The sequence below is a fragment of the Pan paniscus genome, chromosome 11 (assembly GCF_029289425.2).
Source record: "Pan paniscus chromosome 11, NHGRI_mPanPan1-v2.0_pri, whole genome shotgun sequence".
Classification (NCBI taxonomy): domain Eukaryota; kingdom Metazoa; phylum Chordata; class Mammalia; order Primates; family Hominidae; genus Pan; species Pan paniscus.
Window position 1 is genome coordinate 15,933,536 of NC_073260.2, and position 18,767 is coordinate 15,952,302.

The 18,767-nt window shown below is 51.9% G+C and overlaps 1 protein-coding gene across 9 annotated transcripts in view; it reads left to right on the forward strand.

Annotated features, from left to right (window-relative positions):
- DENND1A (DENN domain containing 1A) overlaps positions 1-18,767 on the forward strand; it is a 542,810-nt gene that overhangs the window by 510,745 nt on the left and 13,298 nt on the right. For 3 of the 9 annotated variants that reach the window (XM_063594216.1, XM_063594214.1, XM_063594215.1), the window contains 2 exons: positions 1,133-1,186; positions 7,982-8,070. In XM_063594216.1, coding sequence (XP_063450286.1) covers positions 1,133-1,186; positions 7,982-8,070 — 143 coding nt within the window. Of the gene's footprint in view, positions 1-1,132; positions 1,187-7,981; positions 8,071-9,559; positions 9,884-18,767 lie in introns of those variants that run through there. The other 6 variants (XM_034929018.4, XM_034929019.4, XM_034929020.4 and 3 more) reach the window with 3 other exon arrangements.

An 18,767-nucleotide genomic window follows, 5' to 3' on the forward strand; every position in this document is an offset into this window, starting at 1 on the left:
GTCCGCCCGCCTCGGCCTCCCAAAGTGCTGGGATTTAGAGCACATCTTAACGTGGACCAGACACATGGGACATTGGCTCCCCTTTTGGCTGGGGCAAGTCTGGATTTGGTCCAGTTAGATGTATCTTTGTGACCTGAGTGACAGAATGGGCAGGAAACAACCGGAAGCCTCCCGGGGATTGCTGTGGGTCCGCAGCCTGGGTCTCGCATGAATTTTTACTTTCCTTACTCAGCCTCCCTGTCTCCCATGCCTGCGAGAGCATCAAGACAGGCAGGCTGTTGAAAGGACACTGCTGGGCTTTCAAGATAAAGGGTTTGAGGGGAGAGCCGAGAAGTCTGTGCTCTACTGGTTTTGATTCAAATCCTGATTTCAAAAGCCAATCATTTTGGACAAATTTTATTTGTTCATCAGACGCTTGTTGAGCAGATTTTTTCCCCAGGTCTCACAGAGCCTGCAGGCACAGGGATGAACCCCCTTGGAGACGGACCTGTAAAAGGTCCCATGGGGGCAGGGGTGAGGGACCCCACGCTGAGTCCCACATAGCAGGAGGCACGAGGCAGCATCCGAGCCGACGAGCTCTTGAAGGACAGGCACACGTTTGCCAGGCCAGTCCAGCTGGAGCAGCTCATTCCACCCGGAGGGCGGGTGGCAAACAAGGCATGAGAGCCCAGTGCTACTTAAAGGGTCTGCCCAGGGCAGGCATGGGTGAAGGTTGAGAAAGGTCTGTGTGGGACACAGTGGAGTCCCGGTCTTGGGGGACATGCAGTGCCAGCCTCTAGCCTTGAGCAAGTGCCCAAGGACAGGAGGGGGCATGAGAGGTCTGGAGAGGGGGTGGGCTCGCCCTATTGCACCTGGGAAGGGCCCCCAGCCTGTGTGGAGCATGGTGGAGGGCGGAGCTGGGAGCCCTGTTGGGAGATGATTGCAGTAACCCAGGCTGGAGACAAGGTTAGAAGGAAAGAATGAGCAGAGGAGATGGCCTCAAAAGGTGGACAGTGGGGGCGAGGCAGGGGTCGTCGAGGTTGGCCCTCTGGCTCTGGCTTAGGTGACTGGGTGCCTTCCCCCAGGACGTGTGTGGAAATGCATTGAGCCTTCTCAGTGTGTCCTGATGTTTTAAGTTTCCACTTTAATGCAGCTGCAGAGACTGCGTCCCACCCGACCGCCTCCCAAGATACAGCGCTCGAGGCCCGTGAGTAGCTGGTGGTTCTGCCCTCCCCACCTAACACTGCCTGAGCCATTCTCCCCTCAGCCTGACTAAACCTCCAGAGTTTGGACCCTCCTGCCTGGCAAAAGAAAACTGGGAATTGGGTTTTTCAGCTTCCCTCTCTGTGTGGCATGAACTTGAGCTTGCATTTTCTGGGCTTCTCTTGCTTTTTTGTGAATAAGTTTGGTGACTTGCAGATCAGAGCCATAGGTAGCAAGGGGGCCCCTGTGTGGTGTGTGTGCTGTGTGTGCATCATTTGAGCAAGTCTCCCAGGGTGAGCAACGGGTTGAAAGCCTTCCTCCATACGCCTGTTCCTCACAAAGGAAGCGGAAGTCCGGGGGCAAGGGTCTCATTCCCACCAGATCTTGGTCTGGAAATGCATTTGTACCTCCCCAGGGGTGGAGGCTATGTCCAGGGAGTATGGAGCCAGCTCATATGGATACAGGTACCGCTGCCCTGCCAGGCCTTCCTTGGAGATCCACTTTCCCATATTAAGTGCCAAGTAAGGGGCGTGGTGGTGCATGCCTGTAGTCCTAGCTACTCAGGAGGCTAAGATGGGAGGATCACTTGAGCCCAGGAGGTTGAGGCTACAGTGAGCTATGATTGCACCACTGCACTCCAGCCTGAATGACAGAGCAAGACCCTGTCTCTTAAAAGAAAAAAAAAAGCCAAGTAAGGATGGAGAAGCAGGGCAAAATGTGATAAACCCACCACCACCTGGGAATGGGGTGGGAGGGCGAGAGAGATCCGTCCATGGAAAAATATTGGGTCTGGGACCCGTGTTAAGCATCAGTGGAGTCGTTTTCCTTGGTAGGTCAGACTCCGGCCATGCTGAGGCATGCGAACTTTAGCAGGTGCTTTGAAAGTGGGAAACCATCCAGGACCTTTCGGTGGGGGCTGTTTACCAAGGGAAAAGTTTCTCCATCTACCATTCAGTGTGGCCACCACTCTGTGGCCAACCAAAGAGTACCCCACAACCCAGTGTCCTAGTCCTCCCGCCCTCTGCAACACACGTGTCCAAATCCATCTTGTGAAGGCAAAGAGGCCGGGGCCTGCAGGTGACCAGGTGAACTGTGTCTGTTCACCTGGGGAGATGCACCCAGCATCCACTGGGTAGCTGCTCTCTGGGTGGGTGTTGGCCATTCTGTGGCACAGTTTTCCTTCCCTTCCCTTCCCCGCTGTGGGTGGGAATTAGAGGGCTAGATGGGAGGCTGGGCGGACTTAGATGCCTTCCCTTGTGACCGTCGCGAGTCCACACTCCCAGCCACACGTGACAGTGGATCCATCCCGTATCTCCATCAAACTGTGGTTGGCCCAAACCCCCCATCGGCACAGCTGGCAAGGAGCTAGAATATGTCTGCTCACTGTCACTGGAAAGAAGACACAAGCAGCAAAAAGAAACTGCTTTGGGGGACAGGAGGCCCCTTTCTAGGCTGAACCTTGTGTGACTAGTGAGAGTTTCAGTACAGATTTGGGAGGCCGACAGAGCTAGGCTTGAATGCTGAAGTCATGTCACTCTGGCGAGCACTGAAGCTCTCTGAGTCTGATTTCACCTCCGGGGCTGTGCCCTCATTCCTAGAGGGGTTTTGTGAGAAGGAAAGTGGATGACATTTGTCATTTGCAGAACACACACAGTAAGAGTTTTTGTTTGTTTGTTTGTTTTGAGATGGAGTCTTACTCTGTCACTCAGGCTGGAGTGCAGTGGTGCAATCTCAGCTCACTGCAGGCTCCGCCTCCTGCTGGATTCACGCCATTTTCCTGCCTCAGCCTCCTGAGTAGCTGGGACAACAGGTGCCCGCCACCATGCACGGCTAATTTTTTTGTATTTTTAATAGAGACGGGGTTTCACTGTGTTAGCCAGAATGGTCTCGATCTCCTGACCTTGTGATCCGCCCGCCTCAGCCTCCCAAAGTGCTGGGATTACAGACGTGAGCCACCGCACCCGGCCAATGGTTCTTATTCTTAACAGGTTTTTGCATATTACAGCTTCTAAGGAATGGCCCAGTTTATTAATAACCATCACTTGCCTAGGATTTTATAGTCAGCAAATCATTCTTAGGTACCTCATCCCAGCTGCGCCTCACAGTCGCTCAGTGAAGTAGGCATTGTCACCACTCAGTTTAGCAATGAGAAAACTGATGCTTGGTAACTTAACCCAGGTTCCTCAACTGCAAATAAGGTCATCTGGACTCTAGAACCTGTGGTCTTGCCAGTATTCCAAGCTCTCTGGACCCTCCGTCTTCTGCTTGGGAGCAGAATAGTTTCAGCTTTCAGTTTGTTTCGGATTTTAGAATATTTGCATGATACTTCCTGGTTGTGTGCCCCTAATCCAAAATCCAGAATACTCCAGTGAGCATTTCCTTTAGCATCATGTTGGGGCTCAAAAAGTCTTGGATTTTGGGGTGTTTCAGATCTCGGATTTTCAGATTAGGGATGCTCAACCTATATAAAATGCTGCGGGAAGAAAAAAAATTCAGTCAAGAAAAAAATGAATCAGTAGCGGCTGAACTGTCTGTGGAATCTCCAGTGCCATGTTAGGTCTGGCAGAGACACAGAGGAGAAGAGAATTAATATTCATTGAGCACCTTTTATGGTGCCTAGGACTGTGCTAGGCACTTCTGTAATTATTGTCTCATTTGTCCAGCCCAGAGCAGGCAGATGCCATCTCCCTAATTTGTAGCCAACACCACAGGGATGATGACAGGCCTGATGATAAGTCCTGCCTTTGAGCCCAGCTTGCCTCTCTCCACTGTCTCTCTTTGTTTTCTACCAAACAGCCTCCCCTTAAGCCAAAGTCAGCAGCAGGTAGCTCTCAGAATTCCCCTTCGAGGCTTGGGATCCAAGGCGGGCAGGGAATCTTGGAAGCCATGATTCAGGGAAGGATCATTCCCCTTGGAAAAATTCAAGTATTGGAGACAGCTACAGTGGACTCTGTGTTGTCTCACTGGTGTGGGGATCTGTGCAGATTGCGGGGTGGGCTGCCACATCCATTGGCAACTGAGGACTTGGGAGACAGACGCTGAGAGAGACACGGAGTAGCAGCTGCCTCAGGCGCTGAGCTAATGCAGGAGGTGACTAGCCTGGCGCTAGCTTTGGCTGGACCTCCTGGGTTGATGGCATGCTGAAGAGGCAGGATGCCTAGGAGAACCAGCTCTCCTAGGCTTGGAAGTCAGAGAGGCCTGCCCTGTTTTGAATTACAGCTTGGCCACTTCCTGGCTGTGCGACCTTAGGCAGGATCCTCACCTTCTCTGAGCCTTAGTTTCATCATCTGTAAAATGGGTTTAACAATACCACCTGGTAAGGGTAATGAGGTTGTGTATGTATAGCACCTAGCACAGTCCCTGGCATGTCCCCCGAACTTACACTGCCAAGCATCACCACTAAGAGGCCAATTTGGGAGTCATAGAAGATTTGTGCTTTCTGGGCCCCTAAGGACCATTTATTCTAAATGCATTTATGCAAGCATTTCCAGTGGACACTGCTACAGACTAGGTGGGAACCGGGGAGACTCGGCATATGGAACCCACAAGGGCCTCGAAGAGAACAGCCTACCAAGCTCCCATGTCAGGAGCCATAAGCCTCCAGTGTGGCTTTGCTGGGTCACGTAGCCACAAACTTTCCAGACAGAAGTGCAGCCGTTGGCCCAGGGTAGCAGGGGCGGGGGAGGGTCTAGCCATTCAGCCTTTCTGGAAGGAGCTTTGTAGCCTGGCACCTGTGGCTGGAGTTCAGATGTTACCCGAGGATTTGGGTTTTCTTTTTAAAAAGAAGAAAAAAGAAAGAGCAGAAGAAAACCATGCCAGTGTCTCCTGGACGAAGGGGCATGGGTTGGGGCCTGCCAGGGAAAGGCAGGCTGCCGTCGGCCTGCGTGTGAAGCACTTTATAAGCTCTGTATTTATTATTTCTTGCTCACCATTAAAATCAAATGTACTCAGTGCTTTTGTATTCAATACACATTTAACCCTGCCGACTTAGATTTCTCAGGTTTTAAATCCAGTGGGGAATTGGCTGGCTTCCCAAGTTTCCCCTCCAGTCCCCCTTGAACAGAGCTGGAAATCTCTGTTTAGCATTTTCTCCCCTGACGCGGCTGGGATCCTCACACCGGTGGGGCCAGTCACTGTTGTGTGTGCCTGTGGGTTTCTTCCTTCATCCCCAGTACCCACCCTTCCTAAGCACCCCCGAAAGATGGGTGTGATCGCTGAAATATGACAAGACTTGTCTGCATCGTCTGTGATTCGGGCTTCATTAAACCGTTTTGTCTGTGTGTGTCTGTGCCTGGTTGTGGTCTGCCACCGTGTGTGTGTGAGGGGGTGTGTGTGTGAGTGTGTGAGTCGTACGTGTGCCTTCACCTCTTGCGCGTGCCTCTGTGAGTGTGTATTTGTGAGACAGTGTGTACATGGAAGTCTGGAGGCCTCGATGTATCTCGGGATGGTCATGTCTGTGAGTGTAATTTTGTGTCTGGCTTTGTCCACACTAGTCAGGTGTGTGTGACTCTGGGTGGGTCGGCAGCCGTGCTGGTGACCAACCGCCTCTGGGTCTGGCGTGTCTTTCTCTCCCTCCCCAGCCTCCGAGGCTCCAGCTCCGTGCTCCCCACCCCCCCGCCCCTCCCCCCCTGCTCTGTCTGTTTTATCATCCCTAATGAAGCAGTCTCCTCCACCGATCCCGCTGATTGCCAACCCATTCCTTTTGTTTGTTGGCGCTGAGCCATTCAGCGGCACTCTGACAGCTCAGCTCGTCTAATTAGCTCTGTTGTTCTTTTTCCCCATGTTTCACCACGTTGCAAGTTCAGTTGAAGTTGCCACAAACTTAATCCCCCCATTTCAGCCACAAGTTCACATTCTTAACCCGCCTTTATTGTAGCAAGGAGCAGCCCTGTGCAAGGATGAGCTGACAGGCCTTAAAGTCTGACCTTTCCTGAAAGCTCTGCCCCGGGGCCCCACGGGGCAGGGGCAGAACTGCTCCTTCACCCTACCCACACTCCTGCTTTTGTGGGGAGAAGTTGGGGGTGGGGATCATTCCAGCCAGGTGACCCTGTTGACCAGCTGCCAGAGCTGGGGAAGCCAGTGCAGAGTTAGAAGGGGTGCAGGGATATCCACTTGTTTCTTCAGCACATGTTGACTGAATGTGAGCTGTGTGGCAGGCACAGTTCTAATCACGATGATACTCGCAACGTCATTATGCACTTCTCAGATTCTGAGCAGCAACATTCATTTGTTTCTAAAAATCTTGCTGAGCGACCATGACATACCAGGCAGTCCACAGAATGCGAGGCAGGGGTAAGAGAATCCTAAAACTCATCTTCTAATTCAGAGACACCCACTCGTCGTCTTCCTTTTGTTGTTGACAAGAAGGGACATGCAGGTCACAGAGGAGCAGGATGAGCATTTATTGAGCCCCCATTGTGTACCAGACCCCTTGGGGGGGCTTTCCCTGTATCTGGGCTTCACAATCACCCCACAGATGAAGACAGCCAGTTTGGTGGAATGCCTTTGGTGTTTACCACATCCCTGATATGCCAAACCTGTCTGAGATCAGACTGGCCACTCCACAGGAAAAACTTTGGTTAGATCAGACGTGCGCAGACTTGAGGGCTTGACAAGACTCCGTAAAGACAGATGCAGCCAGCTTCTGTCATCTGTGTTCCTAAGCCACCGTGCCGTGTCACCCACAAGCTTCTGGGGGGTGGGGGGTGCGATGTTCAGGAAAAAGGGTGGGCAGGAAATGGAGTGTGTGCCTGCTTTCCTTCCCTGTCTTGTCCTGGAAACTCAGCAGTTGTGGCATCCCAGCCGTGGAGAAAGCAAGCCCCCTGCCCCGGCAGGCTCGGTTGTTTTTATCAGCAATGAAATTCAGAGATAGACTTTCTCAGCTTAGCTCTCAACCCGTCCCTCTCGGGCACTGGGAGTGTACAGAGATGGCCATGCCAAATTTAAAGCCATGTAATGTCGACTGGACCAAATGAGTATCCTTCTAAGGGCACCTAGAAATTCTCAGCCTAACATCCATCACGAACTCTGGCAGGGGATGAGGGTGTCTTTCTCTGTGGGCCCTCATCTTCGCTTTCAGAGACAGCGGGTCAGAAAAACCCATCCCGCTGCTGCAGCAGCTGTGGGGTTAGGAAGTTGGGTCCTTCCTGATGTGCCCACTGCAGACCCTCCCACTAGGTCTGCTCAGTGCATGTAGCTACACAAGATGGGCAGCATCCAGGCTGAACCCTGCTGGGAGGACTAGCACAGGGATGCTCTGGGAAGCAGAAAGACGATTTGTAGTGGCACTCTCTCATGCCTCTGTTATTTAGAGAGGAAAAGAAGCACCCTGTGATTCTGTTGTAAAAAGAGCAAACTAAGCATGTTCACCCTAAAAACAAGTGTGAGCGCAACCTTTTCTTTCTACAAAACCAGCTTCTGGGCATCAGAGGAAGATGAGAGGGAATTGTCATTGATAAGGGCCTCTTTGTTCCGGGTCCTATGTAGACATCATCTCATTGGACCCTCACCGCAGCCCTGCAAGGAGGCCAATGGAACTATCCTCATCTTGCAGATGAAGAAACCGAGCTTTCCAGGAGCACCCTTCTGATTTGAATAGGCCACAGAATTCCAGTTAATGTGTCTGTCTGCTGCCTATTAGATGGTGATGTTTCTGTGATAGACTGGGCTTTTGTAGCCTGTAGCTTTGAAAATCCCTAAACGTTTTTTGGGGGGGCCGTTTATCCAGATGTTCAGAATGTACCTGTATGGCTTTTCCAACTCACTCCTTCTTGGGGCTCTCCCCCTGTACCTCCTCTAGGTGCGCCCACCTCGTCCACATGTTGTTAAGAGACCAAAGAGCAACATCGCAGTGGAAGGCCGGAGGACGTCTGTGCCGAGCCCTGAGCAGTGAGTATTGTGCCTCTCCCCTCTGTCTGCAAGAACCCTGTGTCTGCGGAGCCAGCACTTTGCGAAGCCCAAGCGTGTAGCCCCGGCCTTTGTGAGGCTTCCCCGGGGCTCCCAGCGGGTGTTTCACAAAGGGGTCATTCAGGGAACAGGACTTGATCTTTTACTCGGTCTGGTTGTCACACCAGTGGGAGGCCCCAGAGGCCAGGGAGCCGGGCACTTGGGCTGGATTTCGAGGGGTGGGGTCCAAAGCATACTTTGCTGGGTTCAGAAGAAGGTCCTAGGCCCCTTGTGCCGAAGATGCCGAGTCAGTAGGTGAGGGTTAGAACCTGGTGAAGGAGGCCAAGTGTTGAACTGGATCCACCCACCTTCCTAGGCCTCCATGGCCGAGAACTATATACAGGACTGCCCTCATCCACTGCCCCAGCCCCACCAGGACCCTTTGCCCACCTGTGCCGGAGCATTTATGTTACTGTGGTTTTTCTTACCCATCTCCCTGAGATGCGGAGCTCCCTGGGTGTTATGCCCAGCACCTCCCGTAGGGCTGGCCTAGAGTCACCTGCTCAGGAGGCGTGAGGTAGATGAAGTGAATGAGGGGGGCAGAAAGACAAGCAGTGGACTGAAGTGGACCTGCCTGTGGTGGGGTGAGGCAGAAGGCTGCAGATAGCCCCGAGTCCAGACCAGAGCCATCTGCAGAAGGTAGCACTGCTTCCCTTTGTCCGCAAAAGGAGCACAGCCCTCAGTCTCTATCCAGACAACTCAGCGGCTACACGCTGACTTCCTGTGATGCCTTGAAAAAGTGCATGAGTTCATCTTGGTCTAGGATTGTTGGAGGAGTCAGAAAAACTACCCCAGGGATCCTGAAGTCCTTTGGGTGGAAAGGGGGAGGCCCCCATGTCTGTCTGGCTCTCAGAAAATGAGAAAGAAGGTAAGGGACATGGCAGGTCCCAGTCAGAGTTGGAGCAAGAAGGAAAAAAATGATTTCGAGCTGTCAAGCTGGGGCCTAACCCAAGTTGCAGTTCACTTCAGCTCTCCAGGATTTTCTGGTTGATAGTGAGGGTACGGTCTTTAAGGAACCAGCCCACCCAGACAGCCCTCAGACTTTGCCCAGAAAGTTCCAGAATTATATGTGTGCGTGTGTGTGTGTGTGTGTGTGCGTGCGCGCGTGTGCGCTCGCACACAAGGATGCTCAGTTATTAGACATTTGGAAGAGAGGACTCCTGAAGCTGGGTTAAGTTTAACTTTTGCTCTGCACAATAGCCTGGTGGGAACATGAGGGATGGATTATGATTGCCCCCTTATGGAGAGAACGCTGCATGGCACCTGAGTGCCTCGGACTAAAGATTCCTCCTTAAGGGGATGAAATTTGTCACATTTCTTTGAAGTCCCCTCTTTAAAACTGGACTAAACCTTTTAGACACTGTACCAGGATACAGGGTCACAGGCCTGTTGATATTGAGATGTAAACCCAGAATATTCTTGCATTACACAGAAACACCATTGCAACACCAGCTACACTCCACATCCTACAGAAAAGCATTACCCATTTTGCGGCCAAGTTCCCGACGAGAGGCTGGACCTCTTCATCACATTGACTTACGCCGTTGCTTTTCCAGACTGGGCAGAGGGGCTGACTTCGCAGTGTGTGCCAAAGAGCCGGTGTCTGATAATCCCATTTTCCTGATTATCACCTGAACTGTGTCAGTATCACTTTTAGTTTTGTTGGTTGGTTGGTTTGTTGTTTGTTTAATATGCCCTGTTTTCTACTTCTGTTGGAAAATATTTGGGGTTGAAATAAACCAGTGGGAGCATGGGAGCCAGTTTGGTGGTTGGCAAACTAACAGTGATAGAAAACAAATGACAGGTTTTCTGTGAGCGTACGTCACAGTGGCTCGGGCCCACAAGGAGACAGAGGGGTACGTTTCAGCACATCATTCCAAGGGTTTCTGTTCACGTTTGTTTAACGAGGAAGGGGAAGTTGTTCTCCCATAATACCAGTGGTATTTCTAGTGCAACCCGGGTGTTTTTCTACGCCTCTTCCCATGCTGCTTCCCCACCCCACCCCCCCACTGTGCTCCGCCCCTTCCAAATGCCATGTCACAACAGCACTTGGATGTGTTTTTCTCAACTGTCATCAGCTCCAGCTGGCAGGACCAACTTCTTGAAACACAGGAAGCATCCAGCGGAAAATATTTTAATAAAACAGACTCCTCATAAAATATTGTTCGGGGGAGGGGGAAGAAACCGGCTCCACCAATCTGTCGGCATTGTATTGGGAGATGTGAGAAGCCAGGCTGGCAGCAGGGGCCCGATCCTAATGGGCCTTTGTCAGGTGGTGGTTCCGTGTTGGGCACACGGACTTGGTGCCTGGCCCTTTAATCTGGCCTGGGTTTTCCTGAATCACAGATCTTCATCTCCACTGGGAATATCAAAGTGCTTGGGAAACTTAGAAGACTGGGGCAGCAGAAGGGGATGCAGGATCTTTGAAGTGGAGAGGAGAGATTGATTCCTCCTGACTTCTTGCCCCAACTCTCACTTCCAATTGCACATTAAATAATCCCAGCACTTTGGGAGGCCAAGGCGAGCGGATCACCTGAGGTCAGGGGTTCGAGACCAGCCTGGGCAACATGGCGAAACCCCGTCTCTACTAAAAATACAAAAATTAGCTGAGTGTGGTGGCGCACCCCTGTAATTCCAGCTACTCGGGAGGCTGAGGCATGAGAATCACTTGAACCCAGGAGGCGGAGGCTGCCGTGAGCTGAGATCACACCACCACACTCCAGCCTGTGCAACAGAGTGAGACTCTGTCTCAAAAATAAAATAACCAGCTTTGTGGACAGCAAGATGGGGCTCATTAAGAGTAAGACTGTCTCCTGGAGTAGCTGAGCATCCTGGGACTCATCAGGGCCCAGAAACAGTAGCCAGCCACTCTCTGGCCAGTCCACCCGTGAAGTTCATTTCTTCCTTCCCAGCTGATGTCCATCCCACCATCGTTCCATCTGTCCATTCGTGCATTCATTCATTCAGCAAGTATCTTTGAAAACCTACTAGGCGCAAGCACGGACGATTTTTTTAAAGGAGGCCTTAAAAGGGAGTCCCCATGCTGACTCTTGGTTGACTTGCATTTTCCCAAAATGAAATTTTCCTGTGTCAAATTTTCTTTCTGAATCAATGATAGGTTTCCTAGTCCCTTAAAACTGGCCGTTGGCAATTGGAAGAAGACTTTTTTGAAGATTTCTGGGGGAAACATTCCCTCTACTTTTCAGGTAACATTACTTGGTTAATATTCAGTTACTAAATCTCTTCAAGAAGTACTGGCTACTTCCATTACTATTCAGAGCACAGCTGATGTGACGCCCAGGGGCTTCCGTGGGGCAGGGATCGGGGTAGGAGGGATCCTGCATGAGAGGCTGTGGGTCAGACACCAGTCAGCAGGGGGCGCGGTGGAGCACCCATTGATTTCTAGGCCCTCTTGGGCTAGCATCGTTTCTTCCCGAGTGGGAGCTCAGGCCCAGAATGTGGATTTGACCAGTCTTCCCAAGGTCACCCAGTTGAAAAGTGGCCAGGCCAGCATTCAGAATTCTTGATTTCATTCTCTCCATGACATTCTGATCTGTCCTTGGAACGGGGCCCTTCAGGGTTCATCTTTAGTCTGGCTTTGCCCAGAGAGACAGCTCCACATCCTAAAATGAGATGATGGCCTGCCCAGCAGGCCACCCTCCCTCTCTGGCTCCCTGAAGGCTGGAGTTGGGAACCGGATCTGTTCAGTCTTCTCACCGCCAAAGAAACCATGTGCACTGGTGCCTGAGTGTTTCTTCTTGGGGAAGGAAAGAGGAATGACATTCACCAACATCCCTTAAGATTGTCAGAGGTATTAGCCGGGCATGGTGGCGTGTACCTGTAGTCCCAGCTAGTCGGGAGGCTGAGGCATGAGAATTGCATGAGCCCTGGGGAGTTGAAGGTTGCAGTGAGCTGAGATCATGACACTGCACACCACCCTGGGCCTCAGAGCGAGACCCTATCTCAAAAAATAAAATAAAAAAGATTGTCAAAGGTAGGTGGTAGCTTTCCCATTGAACAGACAGAAAAACTGAGGCTCAGAGAGACTTTCATAACTTGCCCAAGGTTTCTCAGGGCCAGAAAATGGTAGGATCGGCTGTCTGATGACAGAAGCCTGGTCCATTCTTCTCTACTATCCAGGCTTTTTGTTAAGACCTAATTATCCTCACGTGCTTCTCTGACTGGTGGGGATGATGGCTACGGCAGTGAGCACAGTGAGGTTCACAGCTCCCCTCCTATTAAAAGCAGGCCGCGGCCGGGCACGGTGGTTCACACCTGTAATCCCAGCACCTTGGGAGTCTGAGGCGGGCGGATCACTTGAGGTCAGGAGTTCAAGACCAGCCTGGCTAACAGTGAAACCCCGTCTCTACTAAAAACACAAAAAATTAGCTGGGTGTGGTGATACATGCTTGTAATCCCAGTTACTAGGGAGGCTGAGGCAGGAGAATCGCTTGAACCTAGTAGGTGGAGCTTGCAGTGAGCCGAGATCACACCATTGCACTCCAGCCTGAGTAACAGAACGAGACTCTGTCTCCAAAAAAAAAAAAAATGCTGTGTGGTGGTTTCCATGGGGTGCGCACAGCTGCGAGGCCCCAAGTTATCTTCCTTTTGGTCTGCCAGGTATAGGGAAATTGCCCATCCAACTGGGTGCTTAGAAAGAGCCAATGGTGGCCGGGCGCGGTGGCTCACGCCTGTTATCCCAGCACTTTGGGAGGCCGAGGCGGGCGGATCACGAGGTCAGGAGATCAAGACCATCCTGGCTAACACAGTGAAACCCCGTCTCTACTAAAAAAAATACAAAAAATTAGCCGGGCATGGTGGTGGATCCCTGTAGTCCCAGCTACTCAGGAGGCTGAGGCAGGAGAATGGCATGAACCTGGGAGGCGGAGCTGGCAGTGAGCCAAGATCGCACCACTGCACTCTAGCCTGGGTGACAGAGCGAGACGCCATCTCAAATAAAAAAGAAAAAGAAAAAACAAAGCCAATGGCAGGCTCTGAAAGGCAGCACTGTGGTCTGAGCCGCCGGGCCCCTCATGATGGCACACTGTGTGCAGACTAAGGCCAAGGCAGGGAGTCACACACTGATCCCGGGGTGCATCTCTCTGCCAGGCAGCTAGTCATTTGTTCCCTGCTGGGAGGTGGCAGTAGGGGCTGGGGCACTGGCCCTCACAGAGTTGCTGAGAGTATGGAGGGAGATAATTATAGGCATCTGCCACCTGTTTAATCTTCACAGCCCAGATGTAGGGCTGTCTTCTGAGTCTTAAGGATTAAGGGGCTTGCAGCTGGTTGTGGATCTGAGGTGCCCCTCCTGACCACCTGCATGCAGAGCCAAGTGCTTTCGACTGCACACCTTGTCTCCTAATGGGTGAGACACTGAACACTCTCCAGTCACACGAGGGTCTTGACTGGCTGCATCCTGGTTATTTGAAGTTCCACTGTACTAAGTAAGAAGGGTCCAAACTCAGCCACCAGGGTCCAGGGCTGCTGCCCAGCTCACTTCTCTGGCCAGATCCATGCAAAATCTGCTCTTTTCAGGTAATTTTTGGTTTGTAAAAATTACCTGGTAGCCTGATAGACAATCTGGAATGTTAGGGAAAAGAGACAAATTCATTTTGAATCCCATTACTTTCATTCCACTACATATTAGCATTCCTGGAGATCCATGCCCAGTCTTTATCCTGCATGTCTTTTATAGAGCTGCAACTTCCTTGCAATATGCCAGCATGTGGACTTGTTCCGTGTGTCTCTGTAACCCCTATTGTCTGTGACTGCAGAGGATCTCATTGTGCGTATGCTCATGGTCTGCCTAACTATTGCCCTCATACTGGATCTTTAGATCCTTTCCAGGTTTTCATTAATATAAAAAATGCCAGGGTAAATATCCTTATTCTAGGCTGGGCACGGTGGCTCATGCTTGTATCCCAGTACTTTGGGAGGCCAAGGTGGGTGGATCACTTGAGGTCAGGAGTTCGACACCAGCTTGGCCAACATGGCAAAACTCCGTCTCTACTAAACATACAAAAATCAGCCGGTCTTGGTTGCACACACTTATAATCTCAGCTACTCGGAAGCCTGAGGCAGGAGAATCATTTGAACCCAGGAGGCAGAGGTTGCAGGGAGCAGAGATCATGCCACTGCCCTCCAGCCTGGGCAACAGAGTGAGACTCTAAAAAAAAAGAAAAAAGAAACGGAATTATTGACAACTCCCATTAACTGGGAATGTGCTAAGCACTTTACATACACCATTTCATTGAATCCTCACAAGAAATATGTAGGGGGAGGTCTTATGAGATCTATTTTATAGAAATAGCTGAGACTTCAAGAGATTGTCACTGCCCTTGGTCACACAGCTAGTTAGTAGCAGACCTGAGCCTCAAACATGCCTTGTTAATACCAAAAGCCTTTACCCTTAACCAGTTGTAAGAAGATTTCTGCTCCATATTGCTATATAACTTTCTGAAGAATTGTACCACCTTATACCCTCACCAGAACTGGACTCCCGGACATCTGATTCTGAGGGACCCAGAGAAACATGTGACTGGCATTCAAACACGTGTCCGAATCCTTCTGGACAAGGAAAACTTCTGCAGGCCATGCTAGCTAGGTAGACAGTCTCTACCCCAAATGCCCGACCCTTGCTGCCTAGGAATTGGAGTGTCTGATCCTCTGAATTGCACCGCGTGACCCCAGCACCAAAGCCCCAGAAGATTAAAATAAGATCAGAAGAAGCTGCCAGAAGCATTTAGTGAGAAAACCCCGCCCGAAGCCCAGGTCTCAGAACACTTTGCAATGGACTCTGGGCACTCACACACATGCTCTGGCAAAAGCTGGCGTGCCGCTTGTGCACGTTCAACGGCCTTGCCCTCCTCGGGCCTAGGCTCAGCATAGCCTCAGCAGATCAGTTGCTCCCAGCTCTGGATCACACAGGGGTAGAGCACTTTCCCTCCTGCACAGCCCCACAGCTGCCCTGGGGGCGTGGGCCCATCATTTGGATGGCGGCCTGGTGCATGGGCAGAGCTCTGGCATCCAACAGGCCTGAGTCAGCCTCCTGGCCCACCAGGCACCAGCCTGGAGGCTATGGGCATGTCTCCTGGTCCTCCTTTCTTAACATGATGCCTATTAACATCTCCAGGAGTGTGGCTGGGGAAAAGGCCCACAGGAGGCACTGGCATCCTGAGTGAGCAGAGCGCGTGGCCTCCCTCCTGGCCTTATCTCAGCCCTCCGACACCCCAACACCTCCCCCACGAACCACCCACTCTCCTCCCTCCCACGCCCACAATCCCCTGTGCGTCTCCTGATCTGGCGGTGACCGGCCATGTTGTAGTTTTCTCTTTGTCTCATGCACGCGCGCACACACACACACACCAGGCACACCAGTAGTCTGTGAGCTCTTCCTCAGCTTTGACTCTCCAACTCCTGGACCACATCCGAGCCCAGACCTCTGCTCTGAGATGTTTCCTGGGTGAATGAACAAAGGAATCTGAAGGCAGAGTGCGGCTTGCAGTCAAGCACCTGGGAGGCGGGGTAGGGGCGTCCGGTAACAACCACAAACAGATAAAGAGCACCTACTGTGTGCCAGGTGTGATTAGGACGTGCGTATGAAGCTTCCAGTGCATCCCCAGCCCTCTAAGAGCCAGGAACTGTGCTCAGCCCCAGGAGCAAGTCTCCAAGATGCCAGCTGGGCCCTCGGCCCCAGGGGGTAGGGGCAGCTGTCTGGGCTCTACCCCCTGGCAGGCTGCCAGGGCCCACTCCCTTAGCAGCCAGCCATCCAAACACATGAGCAGAAGGTCACAGACCCAATTAGCAGGGCTAGAGGCCTCTCACTCTCACTCTCTCTCTCTCTCTCTCTCTGTCACACACACACACACACACACACACACACACAGAGTAGATTCTGGGCCCTGGAGACAAAACCAAGCCTAAAGCCAGCCGTGGAGCCTGAGCCTAAACTGGAAGAGCAGGAAGTGCCAAGAATACCTCACCTCTGCCCACCCAGGATCCCCCCAAGGATCTGCAGCAGCCCCGGAAGACACAGGACCCATTTGTCGCCTCTTCTGCCTGGCAAATCGGAGGGAAGGACTTTTCCCAGGAGCTGTCACCACGGGGAGTTAACTGGAAACCAAGCCTTGGGGATGCTTTAGGAACAGGGGCCTCATCCTCAAGACATGACTGATTTCAGTCACCCCTGAAAGGCTTTGCCTTCCCACCTAGCCCTCTGCCTCTTCCAGATGCCACATCGCCATTTCTCAACTGCCTTTTTTGTGCCCAGCAATTTCACACGTGTTGTCTTGGCTAAGCTCCCTGCTCCCCAAAAAATCTTCGCAGCCTGGGCATTCAGCCATGAGGGAGCCACGGCTGTAGCCAGTGGAATGACGCACCCTCAGTCCAGGATGTGCACCCGGGCAGCCAGGTCCCACAGCCACTACTTTCTTGCCCCCACCACTGCTCCCACAGTTCCCAGAACTCAGTCTCCAGATCTGGGCTCCAGGATGCAGAGGCTGTCCTCAGGGTGAGGGGCAGGTGTTCTGCACAGTGCCTCTTCCCTGCAGAGGAAAGTGCCCCCAAGGCATTCCCAGCCCCATCTTCCCTCCACCGCAGAGCCTGAAGCCCACATCCTGTGCTGGGGCCACTGCCTATGTGAGTGTCCAGCCAGTGGCCGTGGAAGGGCTTCTCGGGGCATGCTGGGGCACGGGTATGGATGTGTGAAATTGGCATTCATGATTTTTGTTGAAAGAAGGAAGGAGTGAACCTACAGACTGAGAAGTAATCAAATAAATGCCCGAATAAAGGCTGAAGAAGCCAAGGGCATAACCCAAGAGAGGGGGATGGGCAGCCAGGCATGCTTCCTGCTTGACTGCAGCCACCCCAAGGCCTTGCACCACCCCCAGACTTGCACGTCACCTCTCATCCTTGCGCTGGCTCCAGGCCCTCCACGACCTGGTCCCTGCCAACCTCCAGCCTCTTCTCTTGAACTCCCCACCCGGACATGGAGTTCCCTGTGCCTGCCCCTCTCGGAGATGCCTCCAGGTCATTATGATCCTCTCCCATACTCAGGATTAAAAGTCCAGCTCTGGCCAGGCACTTTGGGAGGCCGAGGCGGATGGATTGCCTAAGTTTAGGAGTTCAAGACCAGCCTAGGCAACATGGTGAAACCCCATCTCTACTAAAATAAAAAATAAAAAAAATAGCCAGGCATGGTAGCACATGCCTATAGTCCCAGCTACTCTGGAGGCTGAGGCAGGAGAATCGCTTGAACACATGAGTCGGAGGTTGCAGTGAGCCGAGATTGTGCCACTGCACTCCAGCCTGGGCAACAGAGTGAGACTCCGTCTCAAAAAAAAAAAAAGTCCGGCTCCCACATCACCTCCCAAATGGAGCCTTGTCCAAGAGCCCTTGAGCCAGGCACGCCCCCACCACTGTCCTCCGGCAAAGCAAGTCCCCAGTGGGGCAGGAAGGACCTGGTATCTCACACTCACCCATCTCTCCCACCTCCCCTAAACCAGTTCACTGGACAGGCAGAACAGGCAGAGCATGCTGGTGATCGTGACTTGTGGCAACAATAATTCTTATCGTCGTTGCTTTTAAGTAGATATTCACCTGCAACTGAGTTTACAGGTTCCTATGTACAGTAGCTTCCTCTGTCTCCATTGCTTCCTCCCTGAGAACAGTCCTAGCCCTTATCCTGGGTCGCTCAGAGAACAGCTCCAGTCTAATTCCAGAGTTTCCTCTATGGGGCGTGTGCCACTGTGTACCCCCAGAGACCCCGCAGTCTTGGTTCAGAGCCACCTTCTTTTTTTTTTTTTTTTTTAAGATGAGGTCTAGCTGTGTTGCCCAGGCTGGCCTAGAACTCCTGGGCTGAAGCAATCCTCCCACCTCTGCCTCTTGAGTAGCTGGAACTTCAGAGATTCCTTTGCTGTGGAATCTCTGGCAGGAGACGGGGGTTCCCAGATGGTTCTGATGTGCTGAGATACGTTCAGCTGAGGACCACTAACCATGCCTGGAAAGTTCTGGGAAGGCAGGGACTGCCTTACTCATCCTTGAACACCTAGGAAAGACCCCGCACAGGATACAGATGCCCAGAATCTACTTGTTGGCAGGTGAATGTGGCATGTGGACAGTAGTGGATTAGTCACTGTGTGCTCAGCACCATGCAAAGCCCTTTACGAATACATGCATTTAAGTCTTCCCATAAGACTCTCAGGAGGGCTACAGAATCTCCATTTTACAGATAAGAAAATAAGGTTGCAAAGATGTGGAACCAGCCCAAAGGCCCATCAATCAGCAAGTGGATAAAGAAACTGTGGTATATCTATGATGGAATACTACTCAGTCATAAAAAGGAATGAATTAATGGCATCCACAGCAACCTGGATGGGATTGGAGACTCTTATTCTCAGTGAAGTAACTCAGGAATGGAAAACCAAACATCATATGTTCTCACTCATAAGTGGGAACTAAGCTTTGAGGATGCAAAGGCATAAGAATGATACAAGGAACTCTGGGGCCTCGGCAGGGAAAGGGTAGGAAGGGGGTGAGGGATAAAAGATTACAAATTAGGTTCAGTGTATACTGCTCGGGTGATGGGTGCACCAAAATCTCACAAATCACAGCTAAAGAAATTACTCATGTATCCGAATACC